A 16,509-nucleotide genomic window follows, 5' to 3' on the forward strand; every position below is an offset into this window, starting at 1 on the left:
AAGAGTAATGCAGTTGGTAAATCTCTGACAAGATGATCCAGAAAAAAAGAAGTCTCAATTACATAGTATAAAGATTTAGAAAGGGGACGTAACCATAAATGCAACAGAGATTATAAAGATAATAAGATAAATAATAATGAAAAACTTAATATCAATAATTTTCACACTCAGAAAAAAATCACTAAGTCAAGAAAAAGCAGACTCGAAATAGATACTTGTACACCAGCATTCATAGCAGCATTATCCAAGGTAGTGAAAAGGTGAAAACAGTCCAAATGTACATTGAATTAATGTGCTACATGCATACAATGGAATGTTATTCAACCCTAAAAAGGAATGAAATTCTTTTAATTTATTTTGGCTGCACCTGCTCTTAGTTGCGGCACACATGCGGGATCTAGTTCCCCGACCAGGGATTGAACCCTGGGCCCCCTGCATTGGGAGCGCAGGGTCTTACCCACTGGACCACCAGGGAAGTCCCCAGGAATGAAATTCTGACACACACTACAACATGGATATACCTTGAAGACATTATACTATGTAAAATAAATCAGACACAAAGGGAAAAATATTGTATGATTTTTCTTAGATGAGGTGCCTAGAATAGTCACACTCATTGAAACAGAAAGTAGAATAGAGGTTACCAAGGCCTGGGAACAGGGAGGAAATTGAGACGTAGTGTTTAATGGGGACGGAGTTTCAGTCTGGGAAGATGAGCAAGTTCTGGAGATGGATGGAGGTGATGGTTGAACAATAATATGAATGTGCTTAATGTCACCGAACGGTACACTTAAAAGTGGTTAAAATGGTAAATTTTATGTTTCTGTTACCAGAATAAAAAAATATATATTTCTTTTTAGGTGTTTTGGAACATGAGGATTTTTTGCAGTATAACTAGGCCTCCATGTAGAAATGGAACTCTGGCCCTGATGTTCTAAACTCGAGCTTTGTGACTTCTGCTCTGTCCTTGTCCTATCTTGGCATTTATACAGTTGGAAGAAAGAATGGGTGCAAATGTATGATATTATAGCAGTCAGCCATTAGGAAGGGCAAGCATAGCATCCATTCCCAGTGGGAAGCCTGTTAATAAAGAAGAGAGAACAGGTTTCCCTGGTAGCGCAGTGGTTGAGAGTCCGCCTGCCGATGCAGGGGACATGGGTTCGGGCCCCGGTCCGGGAGGATCCCACATGCCGCGGAGCGGCTAGGCCCGTGAGCCATGGCCGCTGAGCCTGCGCGTCCGGAGCCTGTGCTCCGCAACGGGAGAGGCCACAACAGTGAGAGGCCCGCGTACTGCAAAAAAAAAAAAAGAAGAGAGAAGCCTCTGGAACTGAATAACTCCACTTTGCCACCGGGCTATTTTCTCTCGTGAACTGGCCATGAGGTCTGTTCAGCCGACCTGTGCCCTGGTTGGCTTTTAGCGTGTCTGGTGGGGATGATGTTTCTGGCCCCGGGCTGTGAGCAGGGCTCCCGTGAAACCAGCTCCCACTGCCTGCCTTTTGGAGCCTCTGTCCCAGGAGGCTGTTCTCTCATGCCAGCCCCTACCTTCAGAATCCCCTGAACCTCAGAAATGTGCAGGAAGTCCCTTCGCTGCGGGCACATTCCAGATCCGCGTGTAGGGCGGCTGCACCCAGATTCCAAAGAGAGACTTGCAAAGCCGCCTCCCAAGCGTTTCTGCCTCCTCCTGACTTTGAGCCATGGTGCCCTCAGGCAGGGATGTGTCTGCATCTGTGCATGACATCATTGGTGGATGAGAGGTAGGCTCCTTTCTCTTCGCAAGCATGTTTCTGCAGCGCCCTGGTTCTATCTGTGAAAGCAGACAGAAGTGGGTGGGGGCATCCTGCCGATGTGCTCTGTGAAGGGCTGCCTCTGCCAGGGCAGCTCCGGCACACACATGCCTCCTCTTGCCATGGTCCTACCCTGCCTGTCCTGCTTAATTGCCTCATGTCCCCTCTGCCCTGCGCCCAGCTGGCCTGCTCAACCTCCCCGGAACAGCCCACCTGCTCGGACCTCTCTCTGGGACATTTATCCTTGCGGCTCCTGGACACTGGTTCTATTGCCCCCGCTATTAGAGTTCCCCAGAGAAACAGAACCAACAGATGTGTACATAGTAGATGGATGAATAGATAGATAGGTAATATAAATGGGTGATCTAGATCTATCTAGAGGTATCTGTATATCTAGATCTATCCATCCATCAATCCATCTATTTATTTATCCATCCACCCATCCACCCATCCACCCATCCACCCATCCACAGGGAGATTTATTTTAAGGAATTGGCCCACACTATTGCAAGGCTGGCAGATCTGAAGTCTGCAGGGCAGGTGGCAGGCTGGAGACCCAGGGGAGAATTGATATTGAGCCCAAACAGGGCGTGTTTAAATCAAATGCAGTCAACTCTTTAAGCAGTGCTGGGCTCACCCTCCCCGTCTGCCTGGCTTGGGTTCCTGTGGTTTCTCTGACCCTCTCTCTGTCCTGTACTCCCCGCCCCCTGTCACAGCCCTCCACCCTCTTCCCTGCCCTGCTAATTCCTCTCCTCGCCCCCGCCCCCCCACATGGATGACATTCACTTGATTGATGGGAGAAGCCCCGGGTTTGTGAGTCGGGCAGATCCGGGTTCAGGCCCAGCAGCTCCGTTCTGAGTTGGTGACGTTGAACAAGTCCCTTCAGCCCTGAGCCTTGGGCTTCACTGTGAGGTGGTGACATCTGCCTCTCGTCCCTTGAAGCCCCTGGTGGGGCAGGCGCCTTCTTGGCTTGGACGTCCTTTTCTCTCCCGTGACCGAGTGCTGCCTCCTCCCTCATGGGGAGCCCCCTAGCCGTGCACATGGGTTGGAAGACTCAGTGTTGGTGTGTCAGTCAGGGTCTCCCGAGAAACAGCCAAGGGGACATGTGTTTACAGAGGGAGGTTGTGGGGACCGGAAAGTCGGAAATGCACGGCAGAGGCGGCAGCTGGAGAGTCAGGCAAGTCCATGAGTCCAAATTGCTGTCTAGTCCGAATGCAGAACTTCTTCCCCTTGGGGGACCTCAGTCTTTTCTCTTAAGGCCTTCAACTGATTGGGTGAGGCCCACCCACATTAGGGAAGATGGTCTGCTTGAGTCAGAGGTTGTGGATTTAAATGTTAAGCACGTCTGAAAAACACCCACACAGCAGCACCAAGACTGATGTTTGACCACACAGCTGGGTGACATGGCCTTGTCAGTTTGACACATGAAGTTAACCTTCACACCCTCCTGCAAGACTCACCTCCGATGTTGCTGTTGTGAACTGGCTGACATACCAAGTATTGTGTGAAGTGCTTTCTTTGGCTCGTTTGATTTAATCCTCATAATAACTGTGTGAAGTAGTTTCTATTTTGGGTCTCAGTTTATAGAGCAGAGCTCCTATGTTGAGAGAGGTTGAGTAACTAGCCCAAGGTTGCACAGTGAGCTGTGGTTTGAAGTCGGGCAGTCCCACTGCAGAGCCCACCACTTCGGCTTCACACAGTCATGCTGCCTCTTCCAGAATCCCCAAGAGACTCTGCCCCCTTCCCTGAGCCCTACCGAGACTTGCAGGTCCTCAAGGCTTATCCCCTCCTCTGCCAATGCCTTCTCCCCCTTCCCTGCTTGTTGGAAGCAGGTAGCAGGTTTGTTGAATGTAACCGAAGTCCAGAATTGCCTGTGGCCAGGCATCTGTGACTCCACCTTGAGCCAGGGAGGACGGAAACCTGCCAGCTCTCTGCTGTGTCCCTGTCCTGGCGGCTGGGACACTCCTGCATGGCCACCATCCCTGTCTGAGCACTGGTGGGGCCACAGTCCTGCAAACGGCACTGTGACCACAGGCTCAGCTGATAAGGCGTCAGGAGGAAGATCAGCTCTGGGCTGCTTAGTCAAGCAAGGTTGGCCCCCTCTCCCTTGCAGGGCCCTGTGGCCCGGCCACAGGGGATAACACGACTTCCGCCTTCTCGGGATACTTGAGCAGCCCAGGAATGAGGTTTTACGCTGTCCTGGCAACGCTGCCCTGGGCCTTTGAAATTAGCATTCTGTCCCCAACCTTCCTGAATCTCAGGAACCAGTGATCTCTCTCCTGCCTAGACCTGCACTGTGTTCGCCCATTGCCCCGGGCACCAGCATGCCAGCCCTGTTCCCCGATTCTTGGATGACAGACCGCCCGGCCTTGGTTTTGTTGCCTGCCTGCCGGAGGCCTGGCCCATCCTAGGGTTGTGGCCGGAGCAGCTACCGCTGCAAGAACAGGGTGACACTGCAGGCCGACCTGCCTCCTTCCTGTAGTGGACTGAAAAGTGTCCCCCCAGCTCCAGACCCCTGGTCCCTGTGAATGTGACCTTCTTTGGAAAAGGGGTCTTTGTAGATGTCATTAACTTGAAATCATGAGATCCTCTTGGGTTGTCTGGGTGGGCCTTAAATTCAATGACAGTTGTCCTTATAAGAGTGAGACACAGGGAGATTGGAGATCCCGAGACAGAGGGGCCACTTGAGGATGGAGGCAGAGACTGGAGCCATGCAGCCCCCACCCCAAGGAACTCCGGGAGCCCCCAAAAGCTGGGAGAGGCAAGGAAGGGTCCTCCTCCAGAGCTTCCGGAGGGAGCACAGCCCTGCTGACACCTTTATCTTGGACTTCTTGCCTCCAGAGCTGTGAGAGAATTAAATTTCTATTGTCTTAAGCCACCAAATTTGTGGTAATTTGTTACAGCAGCCCCAGGACACCAGTACCTCACCCAGTCATGGGTGTGGGTCAGGGAAGCAAGACCAGCCCTGGCCTGGCCTGGGAGCTTGATCCCCTCCAGCCTGCTGCCCAGCCGCACAGTACCCTGTATGTACCTGGGACCAAACACAGATGAGCAGATTGGGACAGGATGGAACTGGAGTAAACTGAATGCCACTGATTTAGAAGGTGGCATTCGGGGACTCATCTGAGTTCAGATCCTTCCTGGAGTGTTTGTTGGCTAAACATTTTTTTCCCCAAAGGGTGGGTAAGGATTGAATGAGGTAGTAAATGGAAAATGCCAGACACAGAGCAAGCGATAGTAATAGTACTTACTACTATCAGGGTGGAGCCGAGAGAATGGTGGGCCTGGGAATCTAGACCCCCTTCTGCACTGGAAACACTCTGGACCTTCAGGACCTAACCCCTGTCTCGGTACCTGTCTCTGTGCCAGGGGCCAGTGTGTCCTGTCCCCCTGCCACCCAGCACTACCATGAGAATCAAAGGGAGGAGTATAGGCACAAATCTCTTGCAAACCATAGAGTATTTCATAAACCCAAGGTGCTTGCATTATGATTTACACTGTGTTTATCTGTGTCCTGATGCACCTATAACCTTTGTCTTTGAACGTGCCTCCGTGTAACTCAAGAAGGGAGGAAAAGGTGGTTTCCAAGCTTTTAATGTTTCCAGGATTTAAAATGTGCTTTAAAGGGCTTCCCTGGTGGCGCCGTGGTTGAGAGTCCGCCTGCCGATGCAGTGGACACGGGTTCGTGCCCCGGTCCGGGAAGATCCCACATGCCGGGGAGCGGCTGGGCCCGTGAGCCATGGTCGCTGAGCCTGCGCATCCGGAGCCTGTGCTCCGCAACGGGAGAGGCCACAACAGTGAGAGGGCTGCGTACCGCAAAAAAAAAAAAAAAAAAACCAAAAAAAAAAAAAAGTATTGGGGAGCTCAACTATTTCACATAAATCTTTTTTTTTTTTTTTTAAATATTTATTTATTTGGCTACACCGGATCTTAGTTGCCCCATGCAGGATCTTTTAGTTTCGGCATGCCAACTCTTAGTTGCGGCATGTGGGACCTAGTTTCCCGACCAGGGAAACCCAGGTCCCCTGCATTGGGAGTGCGGAGTCTTAGCCACTGGACCACCAGGAAAGTCCCCCACATACATCTTATCTCTTTTAATTCCCGCATGCATTCGTTCAATAAGGTGTTATTGGGCTATGTACCAGGCACAGCAGGATTTAGAATCTATATACACGACTAGATTGAAGACTCCTGGATTATAGAGGAGTCTGCAAGGGATTTTGGTTATCTTCTCTAATTGATCTTCTTTTGTTTTGCCCAGAAATCTGATCTTCTGCCAGCGTGAAGGCAGCTGCCCAAGACTTGTCACCAGCCAACAGGATGGAGGAAGTCAATGGTGAAAAACAATGTGGGTAGATTCCTACAAACTCACCCTCATCAGTTGAAAGAAGAAAGGACTCAAAGCTTGTAATCAAAGCCTGGGACACATGAGCAGGTAAGAGAGGGGAATCCCTTGTAGCAGTGGGTGTTTCTCCAAGAGGGTTGCCCACCTGACAACCAAAAATAATGTGGTGCTCCATCCATACGGAGCCAGTCACGGTTGTCACCCCGGTGACTTCTAGCAGCTCAGAGCAGAGGTCCTCACTGATCGGGTGATCATGCGTGGGAGGGCGGGCGAGGATGACAGGATGGGGCCAGCAAGGCTTTCCGAAAGCTTTTGTAGTTTGTATGGACGCATTCTGATTCACGTTGTGTCCGGGTGGAAGTTCTACACATATCACAGATGGAGAGAAAACCCTGGCAGATCTAGTGGCAACCCGGGTTGGACGGTTGGAGAAAGCATCTTCCCTGTACGTTCAGGGTATCAGGCACCTTTATGCTGGGGGTGGAGAAGAAGGGACTCAGGGCCCTCCAGCAACTACCCTCCAGGTCTGGGGGAGAATGAGAATATAGTTACCTCCTTTGTAGAACTCTCCGTCACATGTAATCTGTCACCAAGCTTAATTAATTTCATTGTCTTTTTCTTTCTTTCTTCTCCCCCTCCCCCTCCTCCCCCTCCTCCCCCTTTTTCCTCTTCTTTTTACCATTATAACAATATTTTATTAGTAATCATCAAATACAGTGTTCAGATTTCCCTGGTTCTCTCATAAAATCTTTTCTAAAATTAAATGATTAATTTATTTTTGGCTGCGTGGGGTCTTCGTTGCTGTGTGCGGGCTTTTCTCTAGTTGTGGCGAGCAGTGTGCCGGCTTCGTCGCGGTGCGCAGGCCTCTCATTGCAGTGGCTTCTCTTGTTGCGAAGCATGGGCTCTAGAGTGCAGGCTCAGTAGTTGTGGCGCATGGGCTTAGCTACTCCACAGCATGTGGGATCTTTCCGGACCAGGGCTCGAACCCGTGTCCACTGCATTGGCAGCTGGATTCTTAACCACTGCACCACCAGGGAAGCCCTCATAAAATCTTATAGAGTTGATTGGTTTGAATCAAGATCTCGTTACCTCAATAAAAAATAAACCAAAAAAAAAAAAAGGAGACATAAGAGCTACCTCAACCAATTACAATACACAGGACTCATTTGGATCTTGATTCCATTTTCTTAACCCATTCCTTTCCCTTGGCATCTTTCCCAGCTACTACAAGCCCCTTAAAGGCAGAGATGGTGTATCATCGTACACCCAGGACCTAACCCACAGTGCCAGGCACATCGTCCTCAATCCCAAGGGTTTAGGGAATGGCTCACGCCCTAACCTGGAGATTGAGGACATTCAACAGCAGGGAATGCTGCCTAACTGCTTCTAGAAGACATACAAAAGAGAAGGAGGGAGGTGGGTATGATCATTCCCTGTGTCTAAAAATCTGACATGATTTATAATGTCAAAGTCACCAGAAGTGGTGGGAGGACTGAAATGATTTGCAGAAGGGAGGAAAAGCACAGATAGGCAATCTTTCAGATTATTGAAGGAGATGAGGAATGGGGAGCTCGCAGGTGCACAGTTAGCACTGTCTCCAAGGGCTGCCTGTCCAGCTGGGTTGGTCAACAGAGGAGTCAGGGCCACCTGGAAGCTCACAGAGGGTGGTGCCTGGGCCGCTCAGAGCTTCATGGCTGCAGGAGTCTGATCAGGTTTTGAATCTGAACTCTGTCCCTAGCCCATTGTCTGACTTTGGACATGTCACTCTCCAACCCCAGTTTCACATCTCTAAAATAGGGACAATGATATCTACCTCAGAGGGCTGTGGTAAGGACCAAAAAGGTCACAAGTGAAAGCGTCCAGTGGTTTTTGGCACATTCGCTCAATGTAAGTTTCCTATTCTTGTCTCACTGACTGGCTTGTGCCGTGCACTCTGCTCTTCTGAACCTCAAATTTCTTCATCTGCAAAAATGGAATATGTGAGAGTGCCTGGCACATAGTTGAAGCTCAATAAAGGTTTATTTTTAACTTTTTATGATGTTTATTTTGAAACAATTTTAAAGTTGCAAAAAGTACTAGAGAGTTCCCCTATACCATACACCCAAGCTTCCCCTAATGTTAACATCGTGCCTAATCATAACAATAGTACAATGATCCAAACCAGGAAATTAACACCTCACAACTCAACGCCACTAACTAAACTCCAGAAATTATTCAAGTTTCCCCAAGACGGCCTTTTCTGTTCCAGGTTCCAAATCACGATCCAGAGTTGTTGTATCCTTTAGTTTTCTGTGACTTGTGACAGTTTCTCAGTCTTTTACTTGTCTTTCATGACCTTGACACTTTGGATGGGTACTGGTAAATAACTTGGAAAAACACTTCTCAATTTGGGTTCATCTGATGTTTTCTCATGATTAGATGGAGGTTATGCACTTTTTGCAGAAAAACCATGGCAAAGACACTGTGTTACTTTTTGGTTTTCTTTTTTCTTTATTGTGGTAAAATACACAACATAAAATTGACCATTTGAACCATTTTAAAGTGTACAGTTCAGTGGCATTCAGTACTTTCACAGTGTTGTGTGACCACCACCATCTAGTTGGGGTACATTTCCATCACCCGCCAAAGAAGCCCCTCACCCACTAGCACTGCCTCCTCATTCCCATCACCCCCACTCCCTGGCAATCACTAATTTGCTTTCTGTCTCTATGGCTTTGCCTATTCTGGACATTTCATATATATGGAATCATACAATATGCAGTCTTTCCTGACTGGCTTTTTTCACTTAGCATCATGTTTTCAAGGTTCACCTGGGTTGCAACATGAATCAGCACACCACTCCTCTTTATGGCTGAATAGTATTCCATGCTGTAGACAAGCCACATTTTATTGATACTTTATTTTCTAATTCAACAGTGAAACCTGGTGAGGCAAGGAGGGCGCAGACCCCCATGACTGGCAGGAGGTACTGTGAAGTGTGTGGAGAAGGGTCAGGACTGGTGCCCTGGGGAGCAGAGGACTGTACTTCACATTGCAGACAATGCTCGAGAGGCCACTGTCACACTGCCGCGGGAGTAGCAGACTCCTTTGAAAACTTCATTTGTGGAAAGGGAAAAACAGTTGTTCAGGAGGAGGGGGAGACGACCCAAGGATGGGAAGGGAAACTCTCCCTGGGGCTGGAGGAGTTGCTTCTCAGTGTCACCAACTTTCTAGGGCCAACCACGCGCCCTGGAGGCCCGCCAGGCCGGGCCAGCAGGGGCTGGGGCTCGGATTGCACTGCGGTGGTCGCCCCAAACGCGCTCAGGGAGGGCCTAGGGCCGCGGGTGACACTTGCTCATTGCTTATGAAGAAAGGGGACCCTCCCTTTAGGCACAAGCAATAGTTGCAAACTTTCATTTATAAACAAGGTGTGCCGAGCAGGAGGGCAAACATTTTCATATCCCAAACGTCACACCCCAGTTGCTCCTTAACTATCAGATGCCCTTAGGTTTCCCGGAGCGGGTCTGGGGGGGTGTCGAGCCGCGGGGAACGGTAGCCTCTCAACTTGCCCGCTGTCCCGCAGCCCAACCAGTGCTTGCAGCCCGCGGCCTGGACGCAGCGCGGCCTCGGGCGGAGGGCGGCGCCACAGCGCGCGGCCCGCCCCCGTCCCGCAGCCCTGCTGTCCCGGCGCGCGCACTGTGCGCGTACCCGGGCCCGGCGGCGGCGTGCGCGGGCCGCGCGTGCGCGCTGTGGCGGGGCGAGGGGCGGCGCGGGCGCGAGTCTGTCAGTGACAGCGGGAGGGGGAGAGGGAGGGGGCTGGAGATGGTGGCGGTGGCGTCGGCGGCGGCTCTTCCGACATGAGGCAGCGGCATCGAGGGGCTCGGCTGCGGCTGCGGCCGCGGCGGCATCTCTAGCTCGGGAGGCCGCCCCAGGCGTGGGCAGGCGGACGTCCCGGGAGCGGGCTCTGCGGCAGCGCCGCGGACGGGCCGCCGGCTGAGGGGCCCGCGCCCGCCGCGCCCTGCGCTCGGCGCCCGGCGGCTCCGGGGCGCGGGGTTGGCCCCGGAGGCCGGGAGGGGCGGTGCGGCCGGGTCAGGCCCCGCTAGACGAGCCGCGCCAACGGGATCCGCAAACTTGCGCCGGGCCTCGCAGCCCGCCCGCCGCCAGCGGAGCAGCAGAGCGCGAGGGCGCCGGGCGCGGGGCGGGGGCGGGGGTCCGGCCGCCGGCCTTGAAGCGGCCGAGGCGCCGCTCTGTGCGCAGCATGAGGGGCCCGCGGCCGCCGCCGGGAGAGCTGTGTTTGCGAGAGCGGCCCGCGGCGTGAGAGGGCTCGGCTGGACTTTCCCTCCGGAGCCGGCGGCGGAGCAGGCGAGTGCGCGCGTAGGAAACGCACCGCGGGCTCGGGCGGCGCTGGACGGGCGCGGGGGCGGCCGCCGCTCGGACCCCCGTGTGTTCCAGGTCCGGCCCCGGTGGCTGCGGTTGGCCTCGAGGGGGGACGGTGGAGTGGCGCTCAGACATTACCCGGTTGTTGTGAGCAGACGGTGCCTTTCCCAGTAGACCGCCGGGGCCCCCACTTAGGAAACCGGTAGAGCTCGTGGCCTTCAGGTGTGCGTACCTGCAGGAACAGATGCCAGTGTAACTCTGGTTGTCTCGCTGATAGGTTCCGGTGACCCCGGCCGGGAGGCTTCCGAGCGCTCGGCAACATGGCTTCCCCGCCCCACCAACAGCTGCTGCAGCACCACAGCACCGAGGTGAGTTGTGACTCCAGCGGAGACAGCAACAGCGTGAGGGTCAAAATCAACCCCAAGCAGCTGTCCTCCAACAGCCACCCGAAACACTGCAAGTACAGCATCTCCTCCAGCTGTAGCAGCTCCGGGGACTCAGGGGGCGTCCCCCGGAGAATGGGCGCCGGAGGCCGCCTGCGCAGGAAAAAGAAGCTGCCTCAGCTGTTCGAGAGGGCCTCCAGCCGGTGGTGGGACCCCAAATTCGACTCCATGAACCTGGAGGAGGCTTGCATGGAGCGCTGCTTCCCGCAGACCCAGCGCCGCTTCAGGTATGCGCTCTTCTACATTGGCGTCGCCTGCCTTCTCTGGAGCATCTATTTTGGGGTCCACATGAGATCCAAACTGACTGTCATGGTAGCCCCTGCTCTGTGCTTCCTCGTGGTGTGTGTGGGCTTTTTTCTGTTTACCTTCACCAAGCTGTACGCCCGGCATTACGTGTGGACCTCGCTGGTTCTTACCCTCCTGGTGTTCGCCCTGACTCTGGCTTCCCAGTTTCAGGTTTTGACGCCCTTCTCAGGACGAGTTGACAGCTTCAATCATACTCGGGCAGCCAGGCCCACAGACACTTGCTTATCTCAAGTGGGGAGCTTTTCCATGTGCATTGAAGTGCTCTTTTTGCTCTACACCGTCATGCACTTACCTTTGTACTTGAGCTTGATTTTGGGAGTGGCCTATTCTGTTCTTTTTGAGACCTTTGGCTATCATTTCCAAGACAAAGGCTGCTTCCCCTCACCTGGAGCAGAGGCCCTGCACTGGGAGCTGCTGAGCCGAGCCCTGCTGCACGTCTGCATTCACGCCATTGGGATCCACCTGTTCATCATGTCCCAGGTGAGATCCAGGAGCACCTTCCTCAAGGTGGGCCAGTCAATTATGCATGGAAAGGATCTGGAAGTGGAAAAAGCGCTGAAAGAGAGGATGATTCATTCTGTGATGCCAAGAATCATAGCTGATGACTTGATGAAGCAGGGGGACGAGGAGAGCGAGAATTCTGTCAAAAGGCATGCCACCTCCAGCCCCAAGAACAGGAAGAAAAAGTCTTCCATACAGAAAGCCCCTATTGCCTTCCGCCCATTCAAAATGCAGCAGATCGAAGAAGTCAGTATTTTATTCGCAGATATTGTGGGCTTCACCAAGATGAGTGCCAATAAGTCCGCCCATGCCCTGGTGGGGCTCCTCAATGATCTGTTCGGCCGCTTCGACCGGTTGTGCGAGGAGACCAAGTGTGAGAAAATCAGCACTCTGGGAGACTGCTACTATTGTGTGGCCGGGTGTCCCGAGCCTCGGGCCGACCATGCCTACTGCTGCATTGAAATGGGCTTGGGCATGATAAGGGCTATCGAGCAGTTCTGCCAAGAGAAGAAAGAGATGGTGAACATGCGCGTTGGGGTTCACACGGGGACTGTCTTGTGCGGCATCTTGGGCATGAGGAGGTTTAAATTCGACGTGTGGTCCAATGATGTGAACTTGGCCAATCTCATGGAGCAGCTGGGAGTGGCTGGCAAGGTTCACATTTCCGAGGCCACTGCAAAATACCTAGATGACCGGTACGAAATGGAAGATGGGAAGGTTACTGAACGCCTCGGCCAGAACGTTGTTGCTGACCAGTTGAAAGGTATGTGCATTTCTTTGCCTTGTCATCTCCTTCCCCAATCCCATTTGTGTTGGAAAAACAAAACAGTCTTTTTCCACTGTCAGCATCTGGAGGCAGATCAGTTGTTCTCGGACACCTTATCATGGGGGCATCTCAGGACCAGTGGGACTTTTCCCCCAGTGAGTGAGGTATCACAGATCTGTTCACACCCTGACAGTGCTGACATAGATGACACCTTTTTTTGAAGGAAGGAGAACTTTGACAATATGTATCCTGCCAGTCGGCTGTTAATGTTTCTGAGATTCTGGGGCAGGTCTGATGAGTGTAAGGGGATTGGAGCCTTTCAGTGGTCAAAACTTTGAAACACCATAAGAAATTGCCTTTGTGATCCATTTGGTCACCCTGAAGCCCCATCAAAACGTTTTTCTATGCCTTTTTCCAAAAATGTGAAGAATAAAACTTTTCTCCTCTCTGGGCCTCACTTTGCTGGGATAAGGAAGTCGGCTCAGCCCTGCAAGACCCTTGAGAATTAGATGAAATTATGTACCCTTAAGTGCACACTGCCTTTTGCCTAGATCTCTTTTTTTAAAATGTTTGCATTTTCAGCTTTCATTTATTTAACAATGCTTTCTTATCATGGTATTTGTCTTACCTTATAGACTGCAGCATTTTAGAATATTGAACTTCTCAGACCACCAGGTGATTTGAAAGTTTAGACCCCCTCCCCCAACCCCTCAGATGTGTCCCTGTCTTAAGCTCCTTACTGCTATTCTTTATGTTTTCACTGAGCTGCTTCTTTTATTTTATTTTTCTTTTATTTTCACTTAGGGCAAAAATCTTTGAGGTCTGGGAAATGATGTATAAGTAAGTGGGATCAAAAGTAAGAATTCTAAATAACATCCTCTCCCATCCTTTTTTAAAATTGTCCTTATATTTTACTAAAGTCTTCTGGATTGAGGGGAACATCTATTTTGGAAGTATGTAGAGAAAATAACATTAATTTTTAAAAAGCCAACATTTGTAAAGCTGTATTGTGTTTTGTGGTGCCCCCACGTTGCATAATTACACAGTGAAAAGCCCCAGGGAATGGAATCCTCAGAAGGAGAAGTAACAGCTTAAATCAGAGACAGGAGAAGTAATAGTGTAAATCAGCCCTGGTAAGTGATTGAGTTTGAGGGCCTGGGTAAATTGTCAGCCTTGACACAGTCCCGTGTGCTCAGTTGATATTTTCTTTCTCTGCTTGTGATCGGAGTTCCATGTCATTTACTTATCTATTATCTGGTGAGGGTGCTTTATTCTTATCCTAATTTTTCTTTATTCTGTTAATTTTGCCAACAGTTGAAGAATTTGTGGGTAGAGTAGAAATATATTTTCACTTCATAATTCTCTCTGCCTCAAGAGCTTGCAAGGCTACATTGATGAGGTCAGAAACTATACTTTGTATTTCGCTTAAGAGATTCTGCTGTGACAAGTGTCTTCCTTTGCAGGAGGGTGTCTCTTGCTCTGGAATCTGGAGGTGCCAGTGGAGTGGGGTGCGGATGTAATCCCTGCTTGACATTTTGGCACCTTTGGGATCTGAGTTTCTCAGGCTCTGTCCTCAAGGGTTGTGGGACAGATTCCAGAGAATGGAGCAGCGCTGTACTACATTAGATTAAGTATGACAATGATAGCAGTTTTGTAAGTGGTGCTTTGAACAGTGTATTACTTGAATTTCAAAAATAAAAACAGATGTAATCATTAAGTATGTCTGGAAATTGCCAGGTCTTTGATTCTTTGGCAATACCCATTTTTGTTAATTTATGTGTAATTTTATTTTCAACTTACAGATCAAAGGTCTCAAAGACACTGACCAAAAAAAAAAAAAAGAAAAGCCAGAATGAGTTTGTTGATTTTTAGGAAAAACTCACATAGTGTAAATTTCGTAAATTAACCTTTTCTTTAAATTTGTGTACACTGTATATTTATAAGGAAAAGTTTTAGCACTGGATGGGATATGGGGAAGGATAGAAGGCTTAGCTTAACCAGTGATTTTTTGGTATGATATTCTTTCCTTTAACAGTTTCCCTGAGACCATGATTTTTGCTTTATTCAGCACATTTTGAAAACCTCTGGACGGGACCCCAGTAATAGAGGATGTCTACACAACTTCCTGACCTTTTTTGAAACTGCACAGTTCAATTTTCCTGACATTGTACAAATCTGCTCAGTTGAGATGATAGCATAGTTTGTAGAAGACCCTTTTCATACAGAGGGCTAAGGTTATATACATAAGATTCCTTTTAGCCCATCTTTGGGTTTGTGGCAGATATTTTTCTCTACGCAGTGTTGGCAGTTTTGTCCTTTTGTCCCCTTTTCTGATCTTGGGGTTAAAAATAACCAGTAGAGGATTCTGTAGAAATGAATATCCATTGAATAAACTGGGGATTCCAGCACTAGCCTGGCAGTGTGAAAGAAAGCTGCCGCTCTGTAATTTGTCTGAACAGGCTTTGTGGGAAGTGGATTTCATCATTTCTGCACATTCACTCACCCCGAGAACATCTTTGTTGTGCTTTCACGGCGCCTGGCCCCATAGACGCACAGGTGGAGTCGTGATGGTTTGTGACTTGGGGGAGCTCGAGGGTATAAACATCGTCGAGTCCAGAGGTGGGAATACAGTAGAGAGGTGCACGCACCTGGGGGGTCTTGAGGTCGAGCAGTGGCTTTCCAGTGGATAAAAGAAGGACATTCGGTGCAGAGGAGGAAGCGTGGGCAAAGGCTTGGGGTTACGTTTCTTGGTGGACTGGGCAGTTTAAGTAGTTCATCAGGACAAGGAAGACTGCGATTACCTGGGAAGGAGTTTGGATTCCATCCTGTAGGTAATGGGTAGCCACTGATGGGCTTTGAGCAGGAAGCTTAGGTGATCTGATTTGCAATTTGAGAAAGTTTACTCTTTCAGTTCTAGGGAATGTGAGTTGGTGATTAGTGAGCTGTTTCAGTAAATCCCAGGCAGAGGCAATAGTGGCTTAGACCAAGGTAACAGCAGTGGTAGTGGAGATGAGGGGATAGATGTGAGCAGCAGTAAGATCAGCTGGATTGGATTTATAACCGTATTTAAACAGATGACGGGGGCAGGCAAGGGGCTTGATTCTTTGAACCGGAAATGGCTTTTCAAGTTTCTGGAATTGACATGGGGACAGTTTGACATCAGTCATGGGTGAGAGGCCTTTGAAGTTTCTGTGGTGTGAATGGAAAATGCAGAATCAAGTTGTAGAATATGAAATAGGCCAGGAGCCCCTGGCTTGTCCATTCATTCATTCAACAGATAATTTATTTTGTTTTGGGCACATTTCTAGGTGCTGGGGATACAGCAGTGAACAAAACACCAAAGTTTCTGCCCTCGTGGTGATTCTGTTCTAAAAGGATGATCAGACAATAAACAAGTAAAAGATAAAGTTTGTGTGTGAAATTTTAGAGAGGGTGCCCAATCACTTAGAGAGAAGGTTGAAAGAATTTTCAGCACAGGACTAGGATTTTGGAAATGATCCAGAAAGTGAGGGGCAATTATTATTAAAGATTAGGAAGAAATAGTCTGATTTGAGTGATGGGAAGAAGGATCCTTTCACACTATTTGGGACATACCACCGGGCCCATGAGGGTACTGGCTGTTCCGTTCTGTCTTGGGCCACAAGCAAAAAGGTGAGGAGTGTTGTCTAGAACTGTTAGTTTTTCCTTTCATAGGTAGAGAGTCACAAAGAAAGTGAAACTGTCAGAAAATATAGTCATATTTTCTCTTAAATACTAGGAAGATAAAACGAAGGTGCACAGTCATTCCAAATCGACACCAACACTCATGTATTTGTAGAAGGGAATGTCGAGGCTACTGCATTGTTAGGTGCAGAAACAAAACAAGACTTCCCCCCCAAACCAAGCTTTTAGCTCGGGAAAAGATCTGTTGATGTGCATTGATAGAGATGGTTACCCACTGGCCACCTCAGTGACCGAGCCCTTCACCATGTGCTGATGGGTGGCACTTGGAAGAGTCCCTGTCTAGCC

General features: G+C 49.9%; 1 protein-coding gene across 2 annotated transcripts in view; it reads left to right on the forward strand.

The window, feature by feature from the left end:
* The first annotated feature begins 6,170 nt into the window (after positions 1 to 6,170).
* The window catches only part of ADCY9 (adenylate cyclase 9), a 137,035-nt gene continuing 126,696 nt past the window's right edge, over positions 6,171 to 16,509 (forward strand). The window contains exons 1-2 of one of the 2 annotated variants that reach the window (XM_082857258.1): positions 6,171 to 6,219; positions 10,763 to 12,498. In XM_082857258.1, coding sequence (XP_082713384.1) covers positions 10,806 to 12,498 — 1,693 coding nt within the window. In that variant the 5' untranslated portion in view covers positions 6,171 to 6,219; positions 10,763 to 10,805. Of the gene's footprint in view, positions 6,220 to 10,231; positions 10,471 to 10,762; positions 12,499 to 16,509 lie in introns of those variants that run through there. The other variant, XM_082857257.1, reaches the window with a different exon arrangement.

This window comes from Leucopleurus acutus (assembly GCF_964270905.1).
Source record: "Leucopleurus acutus genome assembly, chromosome: 16".
Taxonomy (NCBI): Eukaryota; Metazoa; Chordata; class Mammalia; order Artiodactyla; family Delphinidae; genus Leucopleurus; species Leucopleurus acutus.